General features: G+C 39.3%; 1 protein-coding gene across 1 annotated transcript in view; it reads right to left on the bottom strand.

Moving 5' to 3' along the window:
- The window catches only part of LOC146000032 (sodium channel protein Nach-like), a 55,980-nt gene that overhangs the window by 14,845 nt on the left and 17,068 nt on the right, over positions 1–24,067 (bottom strand). The window contains exon 7 of the mRNA XM_083137345.1: positions 7,667–7,776. Within this exon, the coding sequence (XP_082993471.1) occupies positions 7,667–7,776 (110 nt within the window). The remainder of the gene's footprint in view (positions 1–7,666; positions 7,777–24,067) is intronic.

Genomic DNA, 24,067 nt, shown 5'->3' with positions numbered 1-24,067 from the left:
ATTGATATCATCGTCGGGAAATATCAGCGACCGAAAACATACTTCTTACGGAGTGTTCTGCTTCAGATCAAACAGCAAATATCCATGGGGTTCAGCGGTGGCATTGTAATACATGTATGCATCTTTTAGAAAATTTGGATTCTCCGGGTATACTTGTCTAGATAAATAATTAATTTGGGCTCTTGTCTCTTGGATTTTTGAAGCATACAATATAATGACTATTTAAAGATATATCCCTATTCCCTTTTCCCTGATGGAATAGATTTTGAGTGATAAAGAAAATACTAATATCACGATGATGACACCCTTCTGTGAATAAATCTGTGACTCTTTGATCGCATTCCCTCATCTGATCATCGATAATAATAAGATGAGTTCCAGAATTTGGCACAAATTGGTCAATATTAGGCATTCCTTCCCGAAATTGTACAAAACCAGGGAAATCATTGTATGCAGATTGCCATTCCCCGTAGCACACCAAAATATTGTTGAATTTTACATTTACCATTTGGGGTAAAAACTGGAGAAAATGCTTCACAAAATATGTCTTTCCGCATCCTGATGGACCAGCCAATATTGCAGAGAACGGGTGTTTCCACAAGCACTCCATTTCTCAAACTGTGAAGAATGTTTTAAATTACATATAATATAAAAGTCGAATGTTATGAATATTTTTCTAGTTGTTAGATTTTACTGATATGTTGTATCTTCAAATTACATATATATATATATTATATTGTATTGTATTATATATATATTTTTATACTTCATCAATAAATAAATATGTGTGTGTGTCTGTATATACACACACACACACACACACACACACACACACACACACACACACACACACACACACACACACACACACACACACACACACACACACACACACAGAGACAATTTTCTTATAGTACAAAATTCACTTTACAACAGCACAACAAATGCCAGGTAGCATTAACACTGTACGCATGCACGTTTGTAAAACCCGCCTACATATTCCGAGCATCAGCGTTGTGTTAGATAGCTCTCCATTGTTTCAACAACGATAAACAGCTTGGTGGTCCAGATCAAATTGGTTCTGGAATCTACTGTGACGTGTACCATCTACTTTGAAGTATAAAAAGGTGAGTTGCACAATATTACTATTTAGTGTCCAGCAATGCTGTCGACTTTAAATTTGCTTCACGGGTTAATATCAAATAGAGCCTTTGACAATCATCATGTTGGGGTTTTCGCAGCTAATGAATTACCTGTACATGTGGAACTACCAGCAGCGTTGATTGTAAATACAGATCCCAAAGATAGCCCCGGGAAGCACTGGGTAGCAATTTACATAGACAGTAACTCCCGGGGGGAATTTTTTGATAGTTACGGAAAACCTCCACATGTGCATAACCATTTGCGATTTTTGGAAAGTAACTCTAAATTCTATACATACAACACTCATCAGATACAAAGTTACGGGTCTGTGTACTGTGGGCATTACTGTTTTCTGTATTTATTCCATAGAGCCTCTGGTAAACCCATGCATAAATTTCATATTTTATTCCCAGTACCAATAATAAACGACAATATTATAACAGCTTATTTGCTGACTCGTAAATTAAATTTATAATACTCGGTACGTATACTAGAAAATATTGACAGTAAATACTGTTTGAAATTTTATACAAGTTACATATAGTCCTAATAGTATATTAATAATTTTGTAGCGTTACAGTTTACAACAGCTTACTTATAATATTTATCTTGTTTTGTGTCTTTACAGAACAATGACGCAATATCCAGAGATGGGATCTTTCAATGCTAGATTGTCCTCTTTCAGAAACTGGCAATCAAAAGAATTCCCGTTTGTAGAAGCTCTGTCCGAAGCAGGATTATTTTACATTCAAAAAGAGGATAAAACAGTATGCTTCAAATGTGGTGGAGGATTATACCGATGGAAATACAGAAACAATCCAATACTAGAACATCGTCGATATTTTCCATTTTGCCCCCTGTCTATAACCCTAATTTCAGATCGACAATGCGGTTGATGCTTTAATTAAATTAATTAATATTTGTTATCCAATATTTCCTCAATATGACGTTTATGATATTCTGCTGATTTTTCTCTCACCATTGATCTGTGTAAAGCCATGCCCCCCCCACCTTTTTTGTCCAGTACATGCTTGGTTTGCTACGCGCGCATGCGTCTCAAAAACACACCCACGCATTTCTTCAAATGTATACCTGCACGCTGCGACATGCAGTATCTCGCAGTTCTTAGTCATGGAATCCTCTATTTCGATGCCGCTGAAAAAAAGATTTCAACCGTACACTAATTTGAAGGGGGTTCTTCAGAAAGATAGCGATCAGCATTTACCTGAAGAACAAAAACAAGTAACTAGTCTTATACGCCAGTCGATATTATTTGATCACGTCTACTATTTGAATGCTTCGAAAACAAAGGTTATCTCAATCGGACTTTCCTCTCATCTGGATTTCCAACCTGTGGTCAGGCTACACAGAAGCGGGGCAGCCGGTGTTGAACTACAGTTGCAGGAGTGGCACGCTCTTCAGGAATTGTTTCCAGTAATCGACAATTACATCGCTATTCCAGGTGAGCAGCCTCGTGTTTCCTACCCACTAAGTGAGCAACATGAATTGCTGATAACCACACTGTACAATCGCCGTCAGATCATTATAAGGAAGAAACCAGCTTACGGTTCCCTGGAGATAGTGTTCATCGCAGAAAGTTCGTGGCGGAACTTTATGAAGATATTTGTGTGCATCGAGCATGCGAAAATTATGTGTGAAACAGTGTCGCCGTATCTGAAATCATATTTTGGAAACTGTGTGGAATCTTGCATTCTCGACCTTCGCGAACAATGTTTCGGTTGCACAGATATTTCCCCTGTCCATGCATGTAATAAGGAGAAGTTTGTGCTTTCCCATCTACATGGATCTACAAAAACCTGAGCCTTTGTCTATACAAAACATCGACGGAAAAAGACTTTCCAGAGAAGTGTTTGTTTTTTGCGAGAACATGCTTGTGGAAAAAATAGTGAAACATTTTAATTCAGTGGTTGCAGCAGAAAATGGATATGATAGTGACACAATTCCTTATGTGGGTGAGTGAACAAACTTGAAGAATAAAAACTTGTTAAATAACATGCTGATAAACTGGTGACACAATATAAACATTTTACATATGTATGTGTGTGTGTGCGGCTCTTTTGAATTTTGTAAATATTGGTAATAAACAGGGATAAAATATATGTCTTGGCTTTTTTTTCACTTATCACCCCTTTAAAAATCCTCATGGTTTATATTTTTACTGGTAACAATCGTTAATAACAACATTAATAATTAACTATATAATGAAAAAGTGTGTATTGTGGACTTGTCGAAGATAAAGCATGAGAGCTTTTCTTCACACTGGTAAAAATCGGTGTTAATAACAACATTAATAATTAACTATATAATGAAAAAGTGTGTATTGTGTACTTGTCGGAGATAAAGCATGAGAGCTTTTCTTCACACTGGTAAGAATCTGTGTTAATAACAACATTAATAATTAACTATACAATAAAAAAAAATTGTGTATTGTGGACTTGTCGGAGATAAAGCATGAGAGCTTTTCTGCACAGCGCTGGACACGCAAAGGCAAGTATCTTTATTTTTATTCTATTTCTAACAGTGATTCGCTATTTTTTCTTGTCACTATAAAAAAACTAATTCAATTTTTTTTATCACATCTGTCGCCATTTTGCTTGTTTTTGTTTAATTCTTTTTTATGCATTGAGGTTAATCGAAACATAACTTTGGACTTTTACATGGAATTGAAACATAGAATGTTGCCTCCTTTGAATGAATCGAACCTGTGACTCCTCTTTGATCACAAAACAATAGTGACGGCCATCTTGCTTATTTTACCTACTCTTTATGCATTTAAGCTAATCGGTACTGGGGGCCCCACACGGCAAAACAACAGATTCTAATTTATGTTTAAACATTAGCGGTAAAGTCTTTGCGTTGTAATCAAAAGGCATTTTGTTTTGATTTTTAATATCTGTTCCTGCATAAACTAACGGGGACTCAACACACTTCTTTTTTTTTTATTTTAAAAACAACATCATTATCAGCCAATTTGACATTGTGAATCGAACCCGGGGACCTTTTCATTACAGCATAAACATCCTATTTCCAATTAGTTCACTTTCTCTTTGTGCACAAAAAGCTAATCGGAACTTTTAAACAAATACAATTGAATATCCAATTTTCACCAACATTGGGAATCGAACCCTCAACCACTTGGTTAAAACATCTCGCAGAATAAAAAACACCCCCCCCCCGCGCCGCCCCGCTCCGCCGCCACCGCTAAACACAAAACGCGGCCGCCATATTGATTTTATTCAAATACTATTTATGCACAGATGGACTAATCGGGACCTATAATGGCGGGACAAAACAATTGGCCTCATTTAACTACCTAGAAAATCGAACCCGCGACCTCTTCATTACCAGGCGACAACATTAACCACTAACCCAAGGCTGCCATATTGATTTTATTCAAACACTATTTATGCACAGATGGACTAATCGGGGACCTATAATGGCGGGACTAAACAATTGGCCTAATTTAACTACCTAAAGAATCAAACCCGCGACCTCTTCATTGCCAGGTGACAACATTAACCACTAACCCAACTCGATTTTCGAACTCAACCATTTTGTTGCCTTTATTTACACACAGGCTAATCGAGACCATTCAATATTCACATCGTCGCCTTGTAATCAAGGGGTCCCAGGTTCGATGCTCGGTGGTGGCACATAGTGGTCCGAATCACCACTTTTCAACTGTAGCTCCAATCCTGATTAGTTTTGTCGTGCATAAAACGGACTTAAAAGAACTAACTTAATCTATCAATCAATCAATATTGACTCTACCAGGAATCGAACCCTCGACGCCTCTTGTTTTACAGAGCAATAACCTTACCCGCTAAGCTTTCGGGGTACAGCACCTTCGGCGCCATCTTTAAATCATTTCTTCATGTCTTTGCATCATACGCAATGGTTGCGCGTGCATTTCCTCCACACACACACACACACACACACAAACATACGCACGTGTTAGGTTAGCATACGTCAAGAAACAACGTGACAAATCCATTGACCCCCTCCCCCACCGCTTCGGATGTCTTCAACGTGATCAGACACCTTCTGCTGACTCAACAATAAAACAGCTCGTACCCCGCTACACCGGATGTAACATAACACCAGTCGCATCGAATTTTTGCTGACGCGTAGGAACGAAGTGCTGTCATTCTACTATGGCATATGAATTATATGGTTTATTCATAATAATAACAATGTGGTGGAATATTTTACAAAAGTCCAGGCTTTTTATAAATATATTTGATTGGTAAAATTATTGGTAATACAACTACAGATTAACCTGTCCCATCTGTTTTTAAACTAACTACACTGCTGTTTGTGAAAATTGCAACACCCAGAAAGAATGGCCAGAATGAATCCAAACTCGGAGGATGTGTAGAACAGTGTACCAGCAATAAGTGATTAGGATTGCAGAGAGATTGCGTGCATGTAGGCCACTAGCGCCATCTCTTTTGTGACCGGAAAGGTCAGTGTTATGCCAAGCTCAGTCAGTGAAGATCCGTCAAACGAAGTGGAAATGTGAAAGCAAGTGCTGGTATGCCTCGTCGATGTCAAAGGGTGCAATATCAGCATGTGAGTGTGTTCGAACGGGGCAGAACGAGCGGTCTCCGGGAAGCGGGTTTGTCATACCGTGACATTTCAGCTCGTACAGGGATGCTGCTAAGACAGTGATGCGTATGTGGAGCCAGTGGTTAGAAGAGGGTCGTACACAGCGACGAGCAGGTACTGGACCACGCAATGTGACCACAGCACGGGATGACCGCCATCTTGTTCACATGGCTGTAACGGACCGTACAGCTTTATCCACAGTGTTGGCTCGACGCTGGAGCACTACAACGGTTGTGGACCTGTCTGCGTCGACGGTACGACGATGTCTGCTGTGGGTTGGGCTGGTGGCATGCATGCCATTGCATCGGCTTCCATTGTCCAGAAACCACAAATGGCTCAGACTGCAATGGGCACGTGAATGCTGTCGCTGGCATGCTAAGTAGCAACATGTAGTGTTTTCGGACGAGTCCCGCTTAAACTTGTCCTACAGTGATGGCCGCATAGGTGTTAGACGCTACCGTGGTGAACGCAATCTGGCAACATGCATTGTTGAGTGGCATAGCGGACAAACGCAAAGTGTGATGGTTTGGGGCGCCATTGGACACAACATACCATCTCCCCTCCTACGTATTGAAGGCAATCTGAACAGCAACCGCTGGGTCAGGGAGGTTTTAGAGCCAGAGGCACTGCCCCTCTTTCAGGCAACTCCACATGCCATATTTCAGCAGGTCAATGCCCGGCCACATGTGGCGAGGAATGTGCAAGCCGTCTTCAGAGAACGACAGTTACCACTGCTTCACTGGCCTGCACGTTCGCCTGACATGTCGCCCATCGAACATGTCCGGGATATTGTTGGTCAGCAACTTGTTCGTCATGGTCCTCCAGCAACCACTTTTGACGCTTCGTGGACTCGCATACAAACCGCGTGGAGGGAGATTCCCCAGGAACATATCCAGGCCCTCCGTGATTTCATGCCACGACGTGTAGAGGCTCTCTTTGCAGCACATGGGGGCTTCACACCATACTGAATTCTCAAGGTCAGAGATTATATAGAGGCCTGTAACCCTAATCATTTGTGTATTGGCATGTACCTAATCTCTGGTATAAAGTTCATTTCAATCATACTTTCCTTCTAGGTGTTGCAATTTTCACAAACAGCAGTGTATTAATAATAATAAAGAAGGTGCGAATAATATGACTGTGGGGATACTATTGTAAAATAAATTTAAAATAATGCACTGTGCAACAAGTACTCTGTGGGAAAAAATGAGCTGAGGATTCTGGAAAATTCAGGGAAAATAAGTTTAGGGTTCAAGTGGGAACCCTGTACATTTTTTCATTCACTTTGGTCTATTTTGGTGGGCATAGCAACATGCTACCACCACTTTTCTTTTAAATTCATATTTTCTTCTTCCATTAACTTTTATTATTGGGAGCTACAATCGGAGGTCACCTCCGATAAAGGCCATTTCATCTCTTTTGACAATTTGTTCTTGAGCTGCGATTTTGTTTTGTACGTTGTGGCAAATTTGAAAAATGAACGCTTGACGTGTTCCCATTTAGAGAGTCTATCCACAGTACGAGACACCATCTGCTAGAGGTTAAACATGGTGCAGATTGCCCAAGTTGTTGAATGTTTACTACATGCAAAAAATGACAAATGCTCTGAAATAATAATAATAATTAAAAAGCAATCGATCTGAATTCTAACCTGTGCCCCCCCCCCCCCCAATCAGTATATTTTTTACCAGTACAATTATTTCAATTTGGCACCAAGAATGTTTAGGGGATTTACTTTTTCTTGAAAGTAAAAAAAAATAGGGAATGAGAGCACAGATGATAGTTTGTAAGATGTTCTATTTATTATATCAGAGGATTGTTTTGTTTATTGTTTGACCTATGCCAAATATTTTGTAGAAATTTCATGAAAGTGTAATTCACAGAACAAACTTACCCATCAGATCCATCCAGCCAAATCTAATGCTTGTTTTGAATCGTACTCCTCCCAGGGACTTGTAGAAAATATCCACATATCCATGAGTTTTTGCAGCAAGCATTTGGGACCTGATAAGCATTTGGAGAAATGTAATGTGAATACACAACTTTGAACACAAACTTATGCATTGAAATGAATAGTAGCCTCTTAAGTATAACTATGATTCAGTTACTTAAAAAATTACCACTACAACTTACTTGCTATCTTTGAAAGTGGATCTTTTCTCTAGATTGTGGAAAGTAGCAGTCGAAGTGATAAGGAATGTGGGCATTTTTGATAATCATTCCCCAGCTGTCTCATTATCACCATGTTAAACCATAGGAACATTCCCCTCGCTAACCACGAGGCTTGTCCAAACTTCCCCCCGACTAACATTTTCCACTTTGAGCGGTGGCAGAAAGTAATCTACATGATTATCTTCAGCAATTGGAATTTCTATTATATTTGAGAACACATAATCTAATCTTACAGGTCTCGCTCATTACAAAGTACCACTACAAAAAGCTGAACTCATTGATATGTGCCTGTCATCATTGATATGTGCCTGTCCATCCATATTCACCATTAATATTGATGGAATAATTGAAACAGAAGAACTTTGCGTGTACTGCAGGGTGTCCAAAAAGTGATGCAACCAAGATTTTGAATGTATGTAACTTTTTCACAAAAAGTGATAGAGATGTGAAACACACACTGGGTATTAACTTTGTGTATGTGGATATTTGTTTTAAACATTAAACAAGAAAATCACATTCGGTATGCAGAAAACGTTGCTAAGGTGTAAAAAAGTTTTTTCATGAAGTAAAAACAACATGGGTAAAAAAACAGCTGTGGAGTCACTTGCAAAAATATTCTAAGGGACTCGATGTATCTCTTTTATCGAATTGATAAAAGAACAATAAGTTTTTATGCATTTTATGCATTATGGGGTTAATTATGGCATATTCATAAAAAGTATGTTTTTTTGAATTTACGGAGGTGTTCTGGCAATATTAGTCATGTCACAGAACAGTACCAGGGGTGCCCGATATCTGGCTATGTTATTTAATCAATGCCCAGATGAAAGAAAATATTTAAAATTTATTGTGTAAAAAGATAGATAGGTTAGTTTTTCTACAATAAATTTCAATACAAAGTTAATACCCAGTGTAAGTTTCATTTCTCTGTAGCTTTTTGTACAAAAGTTGCACATGTTCAAAATCTTGGTTGTGTAACTTTTTGGACACACTGTAGTTTACTGCAACGTAGATTAACCATGTAAAGAGCAATCAAATGAGTTATCAATATCCTGTACACAGAAAAACAATAGAATGAATTTTAGTCTCAGGAAGCATAGTGTAGGATAGTGTTACATATACTTTTCTTTTATGGTTTATGTGAGACATGATGGGCATCCCAAATTTCAAAAAAGCAGAAAGCTTGCTACTTCTATTGTTAATAACTAGAGATGCAAAAAAGCCAGCTTTTTTGAATGGACGTTTTTTTTTCCGATAAAAAGCTGGCTTTTTTGGAAAAAAACCCAGAAATCTTGGCTTTTTACCAATTACAGCTAACCTATTACACTTGAAGTTACTGTTATGAGTTTACAGGTTTGTAATGACATATTTTACAACTAGCTACAAAAATTTACATGATGTAGCAACCAGGAGACAGATATTGGCCAATCCCAGTGGACACATATTGCATAGTGGTTCAGCTACAATTTTAACTCTAGCTTACTGGGGAAGGGGGCTTCCAGTCCCACCGTCTCTATTTTTTAGATTTTTCAACCGTTTGAAAATAAATAACATGTTTCCATAGGATGTTCACAATATTTCTGTATTACTTTTGTTCATAGAAACATAAATGTAATGTAAATAGGAGGCAAAATACAGTTGGTGAGCATATTAGGCGCCATCTTTGAATACGTCTCATTCGAGTCACTCATGCCAGTGACAGTGTACAATTAGTTGGTAATTATTATACTTAACAAACAACTGCACTTCTACAAACAAAAAAGAATTAATAAAAAAGTCATTATGGATTTTGTGGGTTTTAGTGAATGATAAAATATATGTGAGACACTCATACAATAATTGGTTATTATTTTTTATTAATGATAGTAATTTTATAATTATTATAATTAATAAATAACTGCACATATATAATCAGCAAAGGAAGCAGTGATTCAATGGTTTCTTGAATTTTAGTGATAAAGAAAAGTGTAGGCCTGAGAGACATGTAAGTTTCTTGTACAGCAAGGGTAAGCTAGGGTTAAAACTAAACATGGTCCTGATGAGCACTTCTGACCATGAAATGGACTTAAAACAAGCTTTTACATATTTGTGTCTCAATTTAAATGGTGAAGTCATAAAATATGAAACAAATGTTAATATCAAAATATTTGATGTATCGGGATAATTACAAATCTTTACTGTTCACAACACATATGCAGAAGTATAAGTGTTACATGAATGTAACTGAGCTTTGAGATGGAAGCGACACATGGCTCTTGGAATCCAAACTTTAGAAGTAAATGTCACTTGGCCTGTACCATTTTCTCAGGGAACTTTTAGACCAAAGCAACAAGTGGCATGTGTCGCTTGTAAGCAGACCCTCAGTAATCCATTCAACATTTTGACCCGAAGTTCGACAACGAGCTAAACATGTCACTTGCATGTTGCTCGGACTACACTGTTTTCTCAATGGTGTGCATCGTGCCACTTTGGTCTGTTGTTTTTGCATGCAGGATGAATGTTTTGCTTTATACTGAAGGAGACTATGTCGCTCGTCACCTGTGACTTCAGTCTGAAATCTCCTTCAATAGCATGCATCATGTTGCTTCGGTCTTGTTTGTGCATGCATGGTGGATGCTTGCTTATACTGAAAGGGTCCATGTCAGTTGTCACTTTAATGTGACACCCCTTACTGTCATGTGTTGCTTCGGTCTGAATGTTCTCTATACTTAACAAGATTGTTAGCTACTTTATCAGATGTTAATATCATCACTAGACCTCCGATTTTAGATTTTTAACCTAGTTTTTCCTTTGCAGGTAAATAAGAAATAACAAGTTATATCGGCGTTTCAACTGACTAAGTTTTAGAGTGTCTAAAATAACCTATTTTGCTTGTTAGGGCCTATTTTAGGTTTATGTGCCTAAATAAAACCTTTTTTTAGGTTTTTATATTTTTTTTTTAGGTTTTACTGGATTTTTATATCACAGAGGTATTTACTAGGTTTGGTGGCAAAATAATTCAACGACTGGCGTGTTTGAAACATGTTTTTTGTCGATTTCCTTCCCTCCAAGTATATGATGTTTATCAGAGATTTAAACAAAACAAAAATGTCTGACGTCACTGTTACCTGCAGACAGTGGCGGCGAAATGGGACAGTTCCCCCTCCCCCCCCTACTTTTTACCACTGCACTATAGACTCTTAATGCTAAGCCTTGCCTACTAAGATAAAGTAAACTGTCCTTGCCCCCCCCCCCCCCCCCTTCCCCATTCTCAGTTTTGGCACCCAATCGTCTCTACTGCCTGCACAGTTCCAAGTGCATACTTCTGATCCGTGTGGCCTTGCTCACTTTCGCGTCAGTTTGGTCCTTTTTGGCATTCACGCCTTGCGAAGTAATATTTCAGCATTGAAATTAGCACTACTGACTATGTTTCTGTTGAAAGATAATTTTCAGCACATGAAATGATCCTCATTGACAAAAGGTGGAGTTTGAGTGTGGATAACGCAAAAAGATTCATGGTGGTCACTAGGACCATGATAAAAATTCAAGTATAATTCCTGGTTTTCAAGGTGAACTTTCCAAAAATTCAAAGATACGAGCAGATGTTTTCTCTATTCCAACCTTACGTATTACCGACTTTCACACTCCCTTCCATACACAAAAATATGGACAATATAAAGGGTTTGTATGATTCCAATGTAACAAAAAATTACTTAATCAACTTCAAGATATATTATCTTGTAATAATCTTCCGTTTGTCAGTTAGATTCTTCTGTAAAAGACACTAACAAAGTAAACTGATTGAGAAAATTTTGTTTTATTTTCTGTGTAGCTTTCTTTTTCATCCTCAAAAAAAATGAATGAAATAAAAGCTAAACTGAGAGAAACATACCTCAGGGCATTTATAAACATGTATAAATTTAATGGGATATATATTAATAATACTTGGGGCGTTCAAAAATGATTGGCACTACAATTTTTTTGTGTTCACAGGTACCATTTATTGAACAATTGAATACAGATTATATTAAAGGTATTCCCCGCCAATGTATATGCACTGTTGCCATCATTCTGGCAGCTTCCGTATTTGCGTAGCAAACCATTCTGGGGAGGTATCCCGGCACCACTGGCCGATAACTGCATGAAGTTTGTCATTTGTGGTGAACTTACCCCGCATGACCTCTTTCATTGCGTCGAATAGGGCATAGTCGCTAGGAGCGAGATCCGGCAAATATGGAGGATGTGGCAGCACAGTAAACCCTAGTTCACGCACGGTGGCCATGGTCTGCCGACTGACATGTGGGCGTGCATTGTCTTGTTGGAGAAGAATGCCACGTCCCCATTTTCCATGGTGGCATTGTTGAATGCGTCGGCGGAGTTGGAGCAGTGAACTGCAGTACCGATCACTGTTGATGGTCGTATTGGGAAGGAGCCAGTCCACCAGACGTATCCCTTCCTGATCCCAGAACACAATCGCCATTTGTTTGTGCACGAATAGTCCCGGCTGTGACTTCTTGGGACGAGGGTTCCCAGTATGCCTCCACTCCATAGATTGGCGTTTTTATTTCTGGAGTCTCATGGAAGAACCATGACTCGTCAAAGGTGACCAGACGCTCAAAGAACTCCGCTGGATCTGCACTGTACTATTGCACCAACGGTTTGCATTTCTCCACATGCTGCTGTTTCTGCGCTCTGGTGAAGGAATGGGGCACTCATTGGGCACACACCTTCTTCATCTTCAAATCCTCATGGATGATGGTGTGGAGGGTTCCCCGTGATAAACCTGTTGCCGTCAGTAGTTCATCAAACATCATGCATCTGTTCGTCATTATCAAGTCATTGACACGCTGGGCATTGTTTGCTTTGCGTGCAGTTGCTGGACGCCCAGTGCTTTTGCGTTTTTCCGTACAGTCCCTGCCGTCTTTGAATTCTGCTACCCACCGAAACACGGATCTGCGACTTGGTGCTGTCTCCCAACATATGGCTACTAACCTCTTGTGGATGTCTGAAACAGTCACTCCTTCCCTCCAGAGAAACCACACTGTCCACTGTTGCCCATGCGTATCTGCTTCCATGTTGTCGGATTGCTGTCCACCAGCGAACTGGCATGCCGGAACAAATGCTGCTGCTATGCGCTACCTATGGAAAGCAGCAACACCATCTGGTGGTGGTAGACAGTACTATCGTCTATCTTCATGCAGACATCGACACACATTTCACACTGCTAGTTTGCCGGAGTTACAGGGGAAGTGTCAATCAATATTGAACGAACTAAATAGTTGCAATTTTTCACGTTCACGGAGAAAAAATAGAATAGAGAAAACATCCGCTTGTACCCTATTTCATGTCTTGCCAAAATTCATGAATATTTCCAGAGCCAATAATTCATGCATAATTTCTGGTGCCAATAATTGACATGTAATTCCCGGAATTCCAAGCCACCCTGATATTGTGCAGCAAATTATACATACGTAATTCATTTTTCATATCAACAATTAACTTTTTCTAGCAGCACAAGTGCAGTATTATAATAATTTGTAGATAATTTTGAAAATGATATAAAGAAATGAAAATTTGTTTAGAAAATTAATATTTGGTTATTATGAAATTTTTAACTATTGTATCTAATTAGTATTTTTCGGGAATATTTTTCCAAATTAAGTCTTTTTGCAACCTATTTCAGGATTTTTCGAGCCTAATTTAAGGTTTTTAGAACCCATTTTCGGATTTTTAGAGCCTATTTTAGGAACCTAAAAATCCTCATCACTCATCCCCATCTTCGCAAATTAGTCAGAAGTGGCACAAAAGCGAAGTAAAATAGCAAATCAACCAACCAATCATCAGATGTTAAGATTTAATTTAGCCTGTAAATCATAGAGAACAAACTGCAAGTATTGTTGTTGGAAAAAGGCAAGCTCTTTGATAGAAGGTACCTTTCATAATCATGAATGGGCCTCTGGAGTGTAATAATGTAATGCTGTTGCCTTGGGGTCTGAGGTTCAATCCTCAGTGGAGGCAGAGTGCTTCGGATCTCATTTCAAACTGTAGGTCCAGTCCAGATTTCTTACAGATTTTTTTTTTTTTTGCCATTTGCTTCAGCATCAGTTTTTGTGCCAGTGTTTTTCAACGGCCGGGCTGCAAAAGGTCCGTTGCATTCAGGGGATGGCAACTAATTTACAAGGTAACCAAAACGGTTCTTGCCGTTTTTGACGTCCCATTAATCATGCGCTCACAGAGAGGAAACAAAATGACGCACGTGCCTGCCAAGCGATCGGGAGTTAGTCTGACCATCGACTGTCAGTAATACAGGCACGTTGCACACACACAGCAGTCATAGCTCGTCCAGTGTCGAAGAGAAATGGAGGTATCGAAGCAGCTTGTTCGCGTGTGTCATATAAGTTAAGCAAGTGGGTACCCCACACATTGTCGGCAGCCAACAAAGATGAACGAGTGACAGCCTGTTTGTCCATGCTCACTCGGCACCTGAACACACCCATATTTGATCGCTTGCTCACTGGTGACGAAAAGTGGGTCCTCTGTGACACTCCCAAGCGTATCAGACATTGGTTGTCGCCACGTGACCCTGTTCCTCACACCTCAAGACCATCTCTGCACCCACGAAAGGTTATGCTCTCTGTATGGTGGAATTGTCTGCAAGTGGTGCATTACGAGCTCCTTCCACCTGGTCAGACCATCGCTGCTGACCTCTACTCTCAGCAGTTGTAAAGGGTGCACCGTGCATTGCGGCAGAAGGAGCCGGCATTGGTGAATCTCAAAGGTGTGCTGTTCCTGCACGACAATGCCAAGCCACATGTGGCAAAGATGACCCAGGAGACCCTTCAGCAACTTGGCTGGGAGACACTGTGCCATCCACCATATTCACCGGACCTTGCACCAACAGATTACTACCTGTTTTATTCCCTCGACAACCACCTCCGTGGGAGATCCTTGGCAAATGAGGGAGACCTGCAGAACACACTCGCGGACTTCTTTTCATCCAAGCTCGCCGAGTTTTATCACCAGGGTATTGTGCAGCTGCAGGAACGTTGACAAAAGGTGTTGGATGCTGATGGAGATTACTTCGAAACCTAAAGGTACGTACCGTCCACTGTATTGCTCTTTGTTTATCACTGCTCTAGAACGGCAATAACTGTTTTGGTTACCTTGTAAATCGAAATTTTATATTTGACAACAAATCTATACATAATTGAACTATGAAGATCAGAAATGTATTTATGAGTGAAATTTTTGGGTTCAGAGCATCGACTTGTAAGAAATAAATTTACTGGGCTGTGGTCTCACGAAGGCTGAGAACCACTGCAACAAGCGGCCAAAATAAATCACTAGTTGCTCCGTGACGAGGTGTAGCCACCATTTACCAAATTATGCATGGTATATTGAAAAGCCAGAATACAAATATATTTTAGTGAACACAAAATTTAATGTAAAGAGATTTGATACTAGATTTTCAAATGGTAGAACAGAATTTTCTTTTATGCTTCATGTACGAGGGGCGATCAGGTTGCTCCGACCCTAACATAGAAGGAATGAGGTTATGATTGATTTTTTATTTTGTTATTGTTTAGTGATCCTTTATATGCTTTCATTCTGAATTGCAAGTCTGAGTAGCGTACAGTTTTCTTTTTACAGGGGTTTAACTGAGTGAAGTTGTGTCAATGTGCCAGAATAGAGAAAACTGAGGTGAGAGCGGTGATCAAATACTTTGTGAAGAAGAAGTGGACGGTATCCAAAATTCATGAGGACTTCGTGGATACATTAGGGGACAGTGCTCCTTCATACAGTATGGTGAAGAGATGGTGTCGTGAGTTTAATTGTGGGAGAGAGTCGTGTGAGGATGAACATGCAGGTGGAGCACCAAAAACTGTCATGACGACCGAAAACATTAACAAAGTTCACGATATCGTGTTGAAGGATCGTCGAGTCACTATCCGTTATGTTGTTGATATGTGTGGCCTGTCATATGGCACTGTGCAAAACAATTACCAAGGAATTGGAAATGAAAAAAAAAATGCTGCAAGATGGGTCCCTCGAAACCTCACCCCAGATCAGAAGCACACCCGAGTGCTCATCAGTCAAGAACTTCTTGACAAGTTTCGTGCTGATATAGACAATTTCCTTGACCGATTTGTAACTATGGATGAAACATGGGTCCATCACTTCGACCCAGAAACAAAATCATAAAGCATGGAGTGGAAATACCCACATTCCTTACCAACGAAGAAGTTCGAGGTGCAAACTTCAGCCAAGAAGGTGATGGCCTCAATTTTCTGGGACTGCAAGGGTGTCCTTCTTGTGGACTATCTACAAAGAGGCCAAACCATCAATGGCACATACTACAGTGATCTAATCAAGAAATTACGTGATTCCGTCAAGAAAAAGAGGCGTGTGATATTGACCCGTGGTGTGCTCCTTCACCAGGCCATGCACCTGTCCACTCCTCACGCATTGCGAGGGCCGCTATCGCAGATGCATCGTTCGAATTGCTGCCCCACCCAGCCTATTCCCCAGATTTGGCTCCCAGTGATTTCAATTTGTTCAAACATTTGAAGAATGACATTCGTGGGCAAACATTTTCTGATGATTCTGAGGTGATAAGGGCTGTAAACTCATGGTTGGAGGACCAATTGGAAGATTTTTTTTTTGCAAGGTATCCAGGCGTTGGAGCACCGATAGGAGAAGTGCATTGAAGTTGCAGGGGAGTATGTTGAAAAATAAAAAAAAAATGAAATCCTATTGCCGCTCTTTCTATGTTAGGGTCAGAGCAACCTGATCGCCCCTCGTATGTGTTCGTATAACAAATTGAAACATTGAAAATCCAATCATACTATTAGGATCTATTTAAAAAAAACAACATACAAAACTACTATAGTTATGTGAAAATGTTTATACTATAGATATATTTAATAAGTCTACCGAAATATGAAGATAACACTGAAAGAACAGCCCATTCAAAGAAGCCAACTTTTTTAAAATCACTGTTTATATCTAGCTACGAATTTCATATTGTAAATTGTATTTTATATTTAGAAATGAGTGTCTATTTTGCAATAGGGAGATAAACGAAAACCATGGAACAGAAAAAAATACTGCTTACTCCTGCATTTTCATTGATTTGAGACACTTTTGTGAAAAAAGCTGAAGAAAGCCCAACCAAAAAAGCCGTGGAAAAAAAACACTGTTTTTTTTCCGACCACTTCCAACTCTATTAGTAACAGAAATGAAATTCATTTTTACTATAGTCAAAATTAAATTGATATTTCACTTATATAGGCACGTCACAACTTTTAAGGGGTCTCTTTGAAATATCCACGTGGTTGTTCATTATTTTGTTTATGGGAGAGTAGCACAAAAGTAGCACGTACAGGAGTAGTGCAGTGAACTACTTTTTGGTAAATGTAGCTGTAGCGAAGCTACTTTTAAAATGTAACATTCTGATTACTGATTATTATTATTATATAAATGGTGACTATGAGACTTTGCTACTTGATCCTCCAGATGAGTAAATATCCAGCAGAACTGTTTTCCATTATTTTTTACATTTCATACAATTTGTGTACTGAAGTTCATAGTTATGGTATTTTGTTATTAACTTTTACACAACTCATTCAAGAAAAGCCTTCAAAATTTATGGGAAATTTTATTCATAAAGTTTATGCAATCTCTCACATAAAACTACAATTTTTTGAATTTTGAAAACTGTGAACCATTTATTATCTGGATTAAATGGTATAATATGGAAATGTAACCTGGTTTCTGTATGTTACACTAAATTCTTTTAATCTATTTTACCTTGGTTATTCTGTTTGAATACTAAATAATGATCCTCCGAAACTTATTTTTACGATAGTGTATGAGAATGACAACGTGCCTATATAAGTGACGTATCAATTTAATTTTGACACCTGAGTGTTGCAACTAGGATGCTACCAAGTTAAATGTTTATACACAAATATAATATGGTAGGATTGTTTATATATCAACATATTTTTATTGAGATATCATTTCATTTTTAATAGACAAATATGAAGGCAGTATTTTGAAGCTAGTCTCTCACTGACTCTTTCTAGGATGATAATTGTTGTGAACATGATGGATATCAGAATTTCTGAATATCCTAATAATTATAGATATTGTTTAGATATCCGTCATTAAGATAAAATAATTCTTTGATAATAGACGTTTCCATTCAAACATACATACAACAATTTTAAAAACTACACCATATAAAAATTATTCATTTCTGCACATTCAGTTTAAGGCAAAAATGAGTCTTCCAAAGTTGCGAGGCAGTGGGACACTCAAAACACAATTGGTCATGTTCGTGGTGGTTGTTTCGTCTGCTCTTTGAGGATCCATTTTAATATAGAGCATATGGGGGAACAGCATGTGTGGCAATTTTACCATCTGTATAGATTTAAATAATGTAAGACTGAGCAATGTGAGATGAAAAACTATGCTTTGTAATGATATTTCTTCTAATAGATACCATATTTCTGTGTTTGCTGTTCTGCTAGTTTTGGTTAATTGCGAAGATGGAGAGGAGCGATGATATGATGAAATTGATGAAAGGACACTCACAAAGAACACCCACGTGAAAAACAGATTAGGGGGCAGTTTCCCCCCCACTTTTTGCCACTTTTGCCCTCGCACTATGCTAAACCTTATGTACCAAGGGAAAGTAAACTGCACCTTGCCCCCCCTCCCTAGTTTTAGAACCCACTCGCCGCCACTGATGAAACATTTATTTTATAACTGGTGGTTACTGACTATTAAAAAAAGAAGATTAAAAACATATCATATGCATCGATATTCATTGGCGGATTTAGCATGGGGGCAAGTGCCCCTCCCAAAAGGGTGACTAAGTATTATAAAAATATAGATATTCCAATGAACAAAGTTGTTCATGTAATAGTTTTCAGAACAATAAAAGAATCAAACAAAGTAGCACAAGAACATTAATTGGAACTATATTTACTAAACACTGCAATGAGTCGACATTGGAAATCTAAACTGGGACTTGTTGATTACAAGGCTGTAGTGATAACTGGATAACTGATGATGAACCAAGACGAGAGCATCCTAAGTCAACTATTTCCGATGTTTAATGTTTATGACAATTGTTTCTGAGAAATTAATTTTCAAGCTTTGTCTCTTTCTTTCTGTGATCTTTGTTGTTACAAATAATGTGGAACCTCTGTGTTTCACAAACATCTACATTATAATTAAAATAAATTAATGTGATTAAAATGAGATTATATGTGTGAAGGAAATACTTTAGTTTCACTCTGTAACGAACCCGTCTCATCACAAATTAAATGAGTCGCACCTCTATTTTCATGACCATTCTAAGAATATAAGAATTTGAGATTTATCTAAATCTCAAAGGTGAGTTCCACCTCTATTTTGGGAAACTTATTCTAGAAATATACTTTTATTAGTTTATTACTTCTCCACCCGTCTTCGCTAGCGTCGCAGACCCTATATAAAGGCCAAAGCTTAGCTGGCAAGTCAGTTAGACTCCGCCTGCGGGCGAGAGAAGGTGTGCTCCGCTACGGCGGGAGACCAAACACCAAGAAGGGAGTTCCACTCCGCCTTCGGGCGAGAGAAGTTGCGCTCCGCTGATACGAGAGTCCAAGCACCACAGATGAAGGACTCCGCTTTCGGGTGAGAGGAGGTGCGCTCCGCTCCGGCGAGAGACCAAGCACCTCAAAGGAGACTCACTCTGCCATATCAAGCGAGAGACCAAGGGTAGTAAGGGCTCCATCTTCGGATGAGAGAAGCTGAGCTCCGTCTCCGGACGAGAGATGAGGTTGGACTCTGTCCACGAGTCAGAGAATCCGCTCCATCTTCGGATGAGAGATAGCCTCGCTCCATCTTCGGATGAGAGATGTCACACTCCGTCTCCAGACAAGAGAAGTGAACTTGGCACGCCAAGGACACACTCCTCCCTCGGGTGAGAGAAGTGACTAAATCAGTTTCCCTTTACTCATTTCTCCCCCCCCCCACCATCGTCCAACAGCGTTGTAAAAATTTATGAAATACTGTTTTAGGAGATACCTTAGTAACTAGTTTAAAAAATGTAAACGTTGGAGTTCCTATGTATCTAGGTAAATTAGGAATAGACTAAGTTTATCCTTTGTATAACCTTTCTGTGTTTGTTTCTGAACTTTGTTGGTAAATAACATTTTATATGTTAAAGTCTATCCTGCGCATCGCTCTGATCAAGCTTTTGGGTGCTATCCTTTCATCTGGCCACATACACCTGAACCCTGAGTGTAAAAGAGTCACATGACACTGCTGGAGAAAAAGGTTAGCATTATGGGTAATCTTGAAACGACGGTAGTGTGAGAGAGATCTGAAGTCTATGCCTGCCTGCCTCAGTTAGGCTGAGGACCAGAAAGGACGTTTCAAGATATTTGGCACCCAATGTGGGGCTCGAAAGTTCAAAAGCCCGATAGTGCAAACGTAAAAGCCCGAAAGTTTCAAATCGTAAGGCTCGATGCGGAAATAAATATAGTTCGAGCATTTCAAGATAAGTGGCACCTTAATATGGACTGTTTTTAAAACGTGGGGATAGTGCCAACGTAAAGGCCCACACAGTTGCTTAGACCAGGAAGTGCAAAATCCGAGAGACATGGACTGTTTCAAGTTATTTGGCCCGATAGTGCAAAACTAGCACAGACACTGTTTCATAAAGTTCAATGGCCCGATCGACCGAAAGTGCAACGACGTGGAAGCAGAAAGAACTGTGCATTGTGACTGTTTAGAGGGACTGACCAGTGAAAATTAAAATCTAAGGACTGTCCAGGTAAAGTGAATAGTTTATGGCAGTGAATTTTAGTGCACTCTTATACAGCATAGTTAAGACTACAAGTGGAAAAAAAAAAATGAATATACTCATTCTAGGGATCTATGAAGAATGGAAAAGAAGAAGCATGGAGGATGAAGTTAAAGAAGAGTAATACTAGTGCAGGAAATAAATATTAAATAAACCTGACCCAGCAAAATTACTATTGCTATATTTAAAGTATAGTGTTGCACCTGGAGAAAGTCGAATTTGTTAACAAAACTTCTGGAAAAGTTATTGAACAAAGATACCGATGAAAGGCTTGTGGGCAGCGAGATTACAAGAAGAATGTCTTTAAGTAAGACATGAGTTAGTGCAGTGGTCTAAGTACCTTACCTTCGAGTGCAGTAAGGCCAGTTACGAGAAGCCATTAAGAAGTGATGAGTAGCTTATGCTCAACCCACCAAGTATGCATTTCCTTTGTAAACAAAGAAGGAAAAGTTATAAACAATAATTTAAGAAGTGGTTTTGTGTCTAACGTTTAGAGTGCAAGGGCAACACTGTGAAGTTTGTATTGAATTAATCAATCCTGTAAATTAAGTAGTGCCAGGTTGTCAGTAGGTGGCGTTAAAGTCAAACAGCTGTTGCTTCTCTTGTATTTAGTAAGTGTTTAGTCTAGTTATGAATCAGTTGAGGTTGAGTCTACTCCGAGTAAACCTAGTGCTGCTTGTGATCCAGATTTCAGGATGGATAAGGCATTGAAGATGTTTCCCGATGTTAAACGCCTGAGAGAACAGTTAAAACGAGGCAATCCCCGGATGAAGATTTGGTGTGAGTCGATACCAAAACTAAAGTGTCATCTCAGCCGAAAAGAGCAAGAACCTAGGCGAGTCAAGATAATATCTCCCCCCCCCCCACTGAAGATCCAGAGGCCCCCAAGAAAGGAAGAAAGCTTGTGTCGCGACTAAAAAGTACTCTGATCAGTAACATAGCCACAGAAGATGTCAAACGAGGATATAGTTCTTTGCCGTACTCTCCTTCCCATCCAGGAGTAATGGACTTAACCAAAGTTGTGCCTAAATCACGTAAACCAGTGCAAACCTGTACAAAACTAGTTGACACCAGTACGCCAGTTCAAATTGAAATTGAAATTGAAATTGAAATTGAGTGTAGTACTTGAAGATACTTCCCCAGTTGAAACAAGAAGCCAGGAGAAAGGAACTGAAGAACCAGGAGCCGCTTCGAGTGCAGAACTTCTAGTGTGGATTGATTAAGTTCGACAGTTGGAAGCAGAAAACAGGAAAGTGCAGTCTACCATGCGAGACCTGACTCATGCAGAACAAGCTTGGGATACCCCAAAACCAATTGCCAAGGCGGGAGAGCTGTCAGTCATCCCACCCATGAAGGTCACTAAGAAGAGAGACGTTGTACACCAGGTTCGTCAAGATGTCCGAACTGAAACAAACCAAAATTAAACCTTCCTATAAGCTGAACTGGAAGGGAGACGAAGCATTGTTGGCAACTCAGTTGAAGGCCATTTTAAAAGGCAAGCCAAGGCCTTATGTACAAACTATTTCCATCCTCAGGAAGCAGAATATTCGAGTGCCTAGGAGGTTTCCATTTATTAAATTTTTAAAGCAAGAAGGACTTTTGTTATGAACATTTGAATTGATGTAAAATTGAGTTATGTTCAACTCTTATTACTAGTTCTGAACTAAGTATTTTTCATTGTTAACTTGTTTAATGTGAAAGAAGTTATGATAATTTATCTTATGTAACATTTATAGTATAATCTTTCTCGAGTTCTGTATGAGAACATATGTAAATTGTTGTAAGGTTAACTTTCTAATCAAAATCTTTTTCATTAAAATAAAAATATAGAGGTGATAAATTTTAAATCAAAAGATTTTCCCCGAAGGGAGGGGTTATTGTAACGAACCCATCTCATCACAAATTAAACGAGTCGCACCTCTACTTTCATGACCATTCTAAGAATATAAGAATTTGAGATTTATCTAAATCTCAAAGATGAATTCCACCTCTATTTTGGGAAACTTATGTTAGAAATATACTTTTATTAGTTTATTACTTCTCCACCCGTCTTCGCTAGCGTCGCAGACCCTATGTAAAAGCCAAAGCTTAGCTGGCAAGTCAGTTAGACTCCGCCTGCGGGCGAGAGAAGGTGTGTTCCGCTACGGCGAGAGACCAAACACCAAGAAGGGAGTTCCACTCCGCCTTCGGGCGAGAGAATTTGCGCTCCGCTGATACGAGAGTCCAAGCACCACAGATGAAGGACTCCGCTTTCGAGTGAGAGGAGGTGCGCTCCGCTCCGGCGAGAGACCAAGCACCTCAAAGGAGACTCACTCTGCCATATCAAGCGAGAGACCAAGAGTAGTAAGGGCTCCATCTTCGGATGAGAGATAGCCTCCCTCCATCTTCGGATACACTCCACCCTCGGGTGAGAGAAGTGACTAAATCAGTTTTCCTTTACTCCTTTCTTCCCCTCCCCCCACCATCGTCCAACAGCGTTGTAAAAATTTATGAAATACTGGTTTAGGAGATACCTTAGCAACTAGTTTCAAAAATGTAAACGTTGGAGTTCCTATGTATCTAGGTAAATTAGGAATAGACTAAGTTTATCCTTTGTATAACCTTTCTGTGTTTGTTTCTGAACTTTGTTGGTAAATAAAATTTTATATGTTAAAGTCTATCCTGCGCATCGCTCTGATCAAGCTTTTGGGTGCTATCCTTTCATCTGGCCACATACACCCGAACCCTGAGTGTAAAAGAGTCACATGACACTGCTGGAGAAAAAGGTTAGCATTATGGGTAATCTTGAAGCGACGGTAGTGTGAGAGAGATCTGAAGTCTATGCCTGCCTGCCTCAGTTAGGCTGAGGACCAGAAAGGATGTTTCAACTCCCATTTTCCAGGAGGTTTGCCCTTTCATACGATGCCCATGTCTTACACTGCTCATGCTAAGTTTACGGGGTAAGCAGAAATCACTGCACACCTTCATGGCCAATAACATAACGTCAGGAAGGATGTGAATTTCAGCAATGTTTGAAGACATGTTTCACAAGTACCAAAACAAATTGTCATAATTAAACAAATATTGCATGTCTCATTTCTGTATCATTTTCAAGTAAGCATCTGACATTTTTTGGCACTGTTCCACACACAAAATTTACCTCAAAACGCTGAGAAGAAATGTAGCTGTAGATTTTGTTCACTACAAGCTACAGGAACGGCGTAGCATCACTACAGTTACATTTTTTAAAAATATATCCCTGGGACAGTAGGGACGTTACAAGTAGCATGCTACTTCTGACCACTG

This window comes from Lepisma saccharinum, chromosome 16 (assembly GCF_977018435.1).
Source record: "Lepisma saccharinum chromosome 16, izLepSacc3.1, whole genome shotgun sequence".
Lineage (NCBI taxonomy): Eukaryota > Metazoa > Arthropoda > Insecta > Zygentoma > Lepismatidae > Lepisma > Lepisma saccharinum.
Note: the sequence above shows the minus strand (reverse complement) of the source record. Positions and strands in the feature narration are given on the sequence as shown.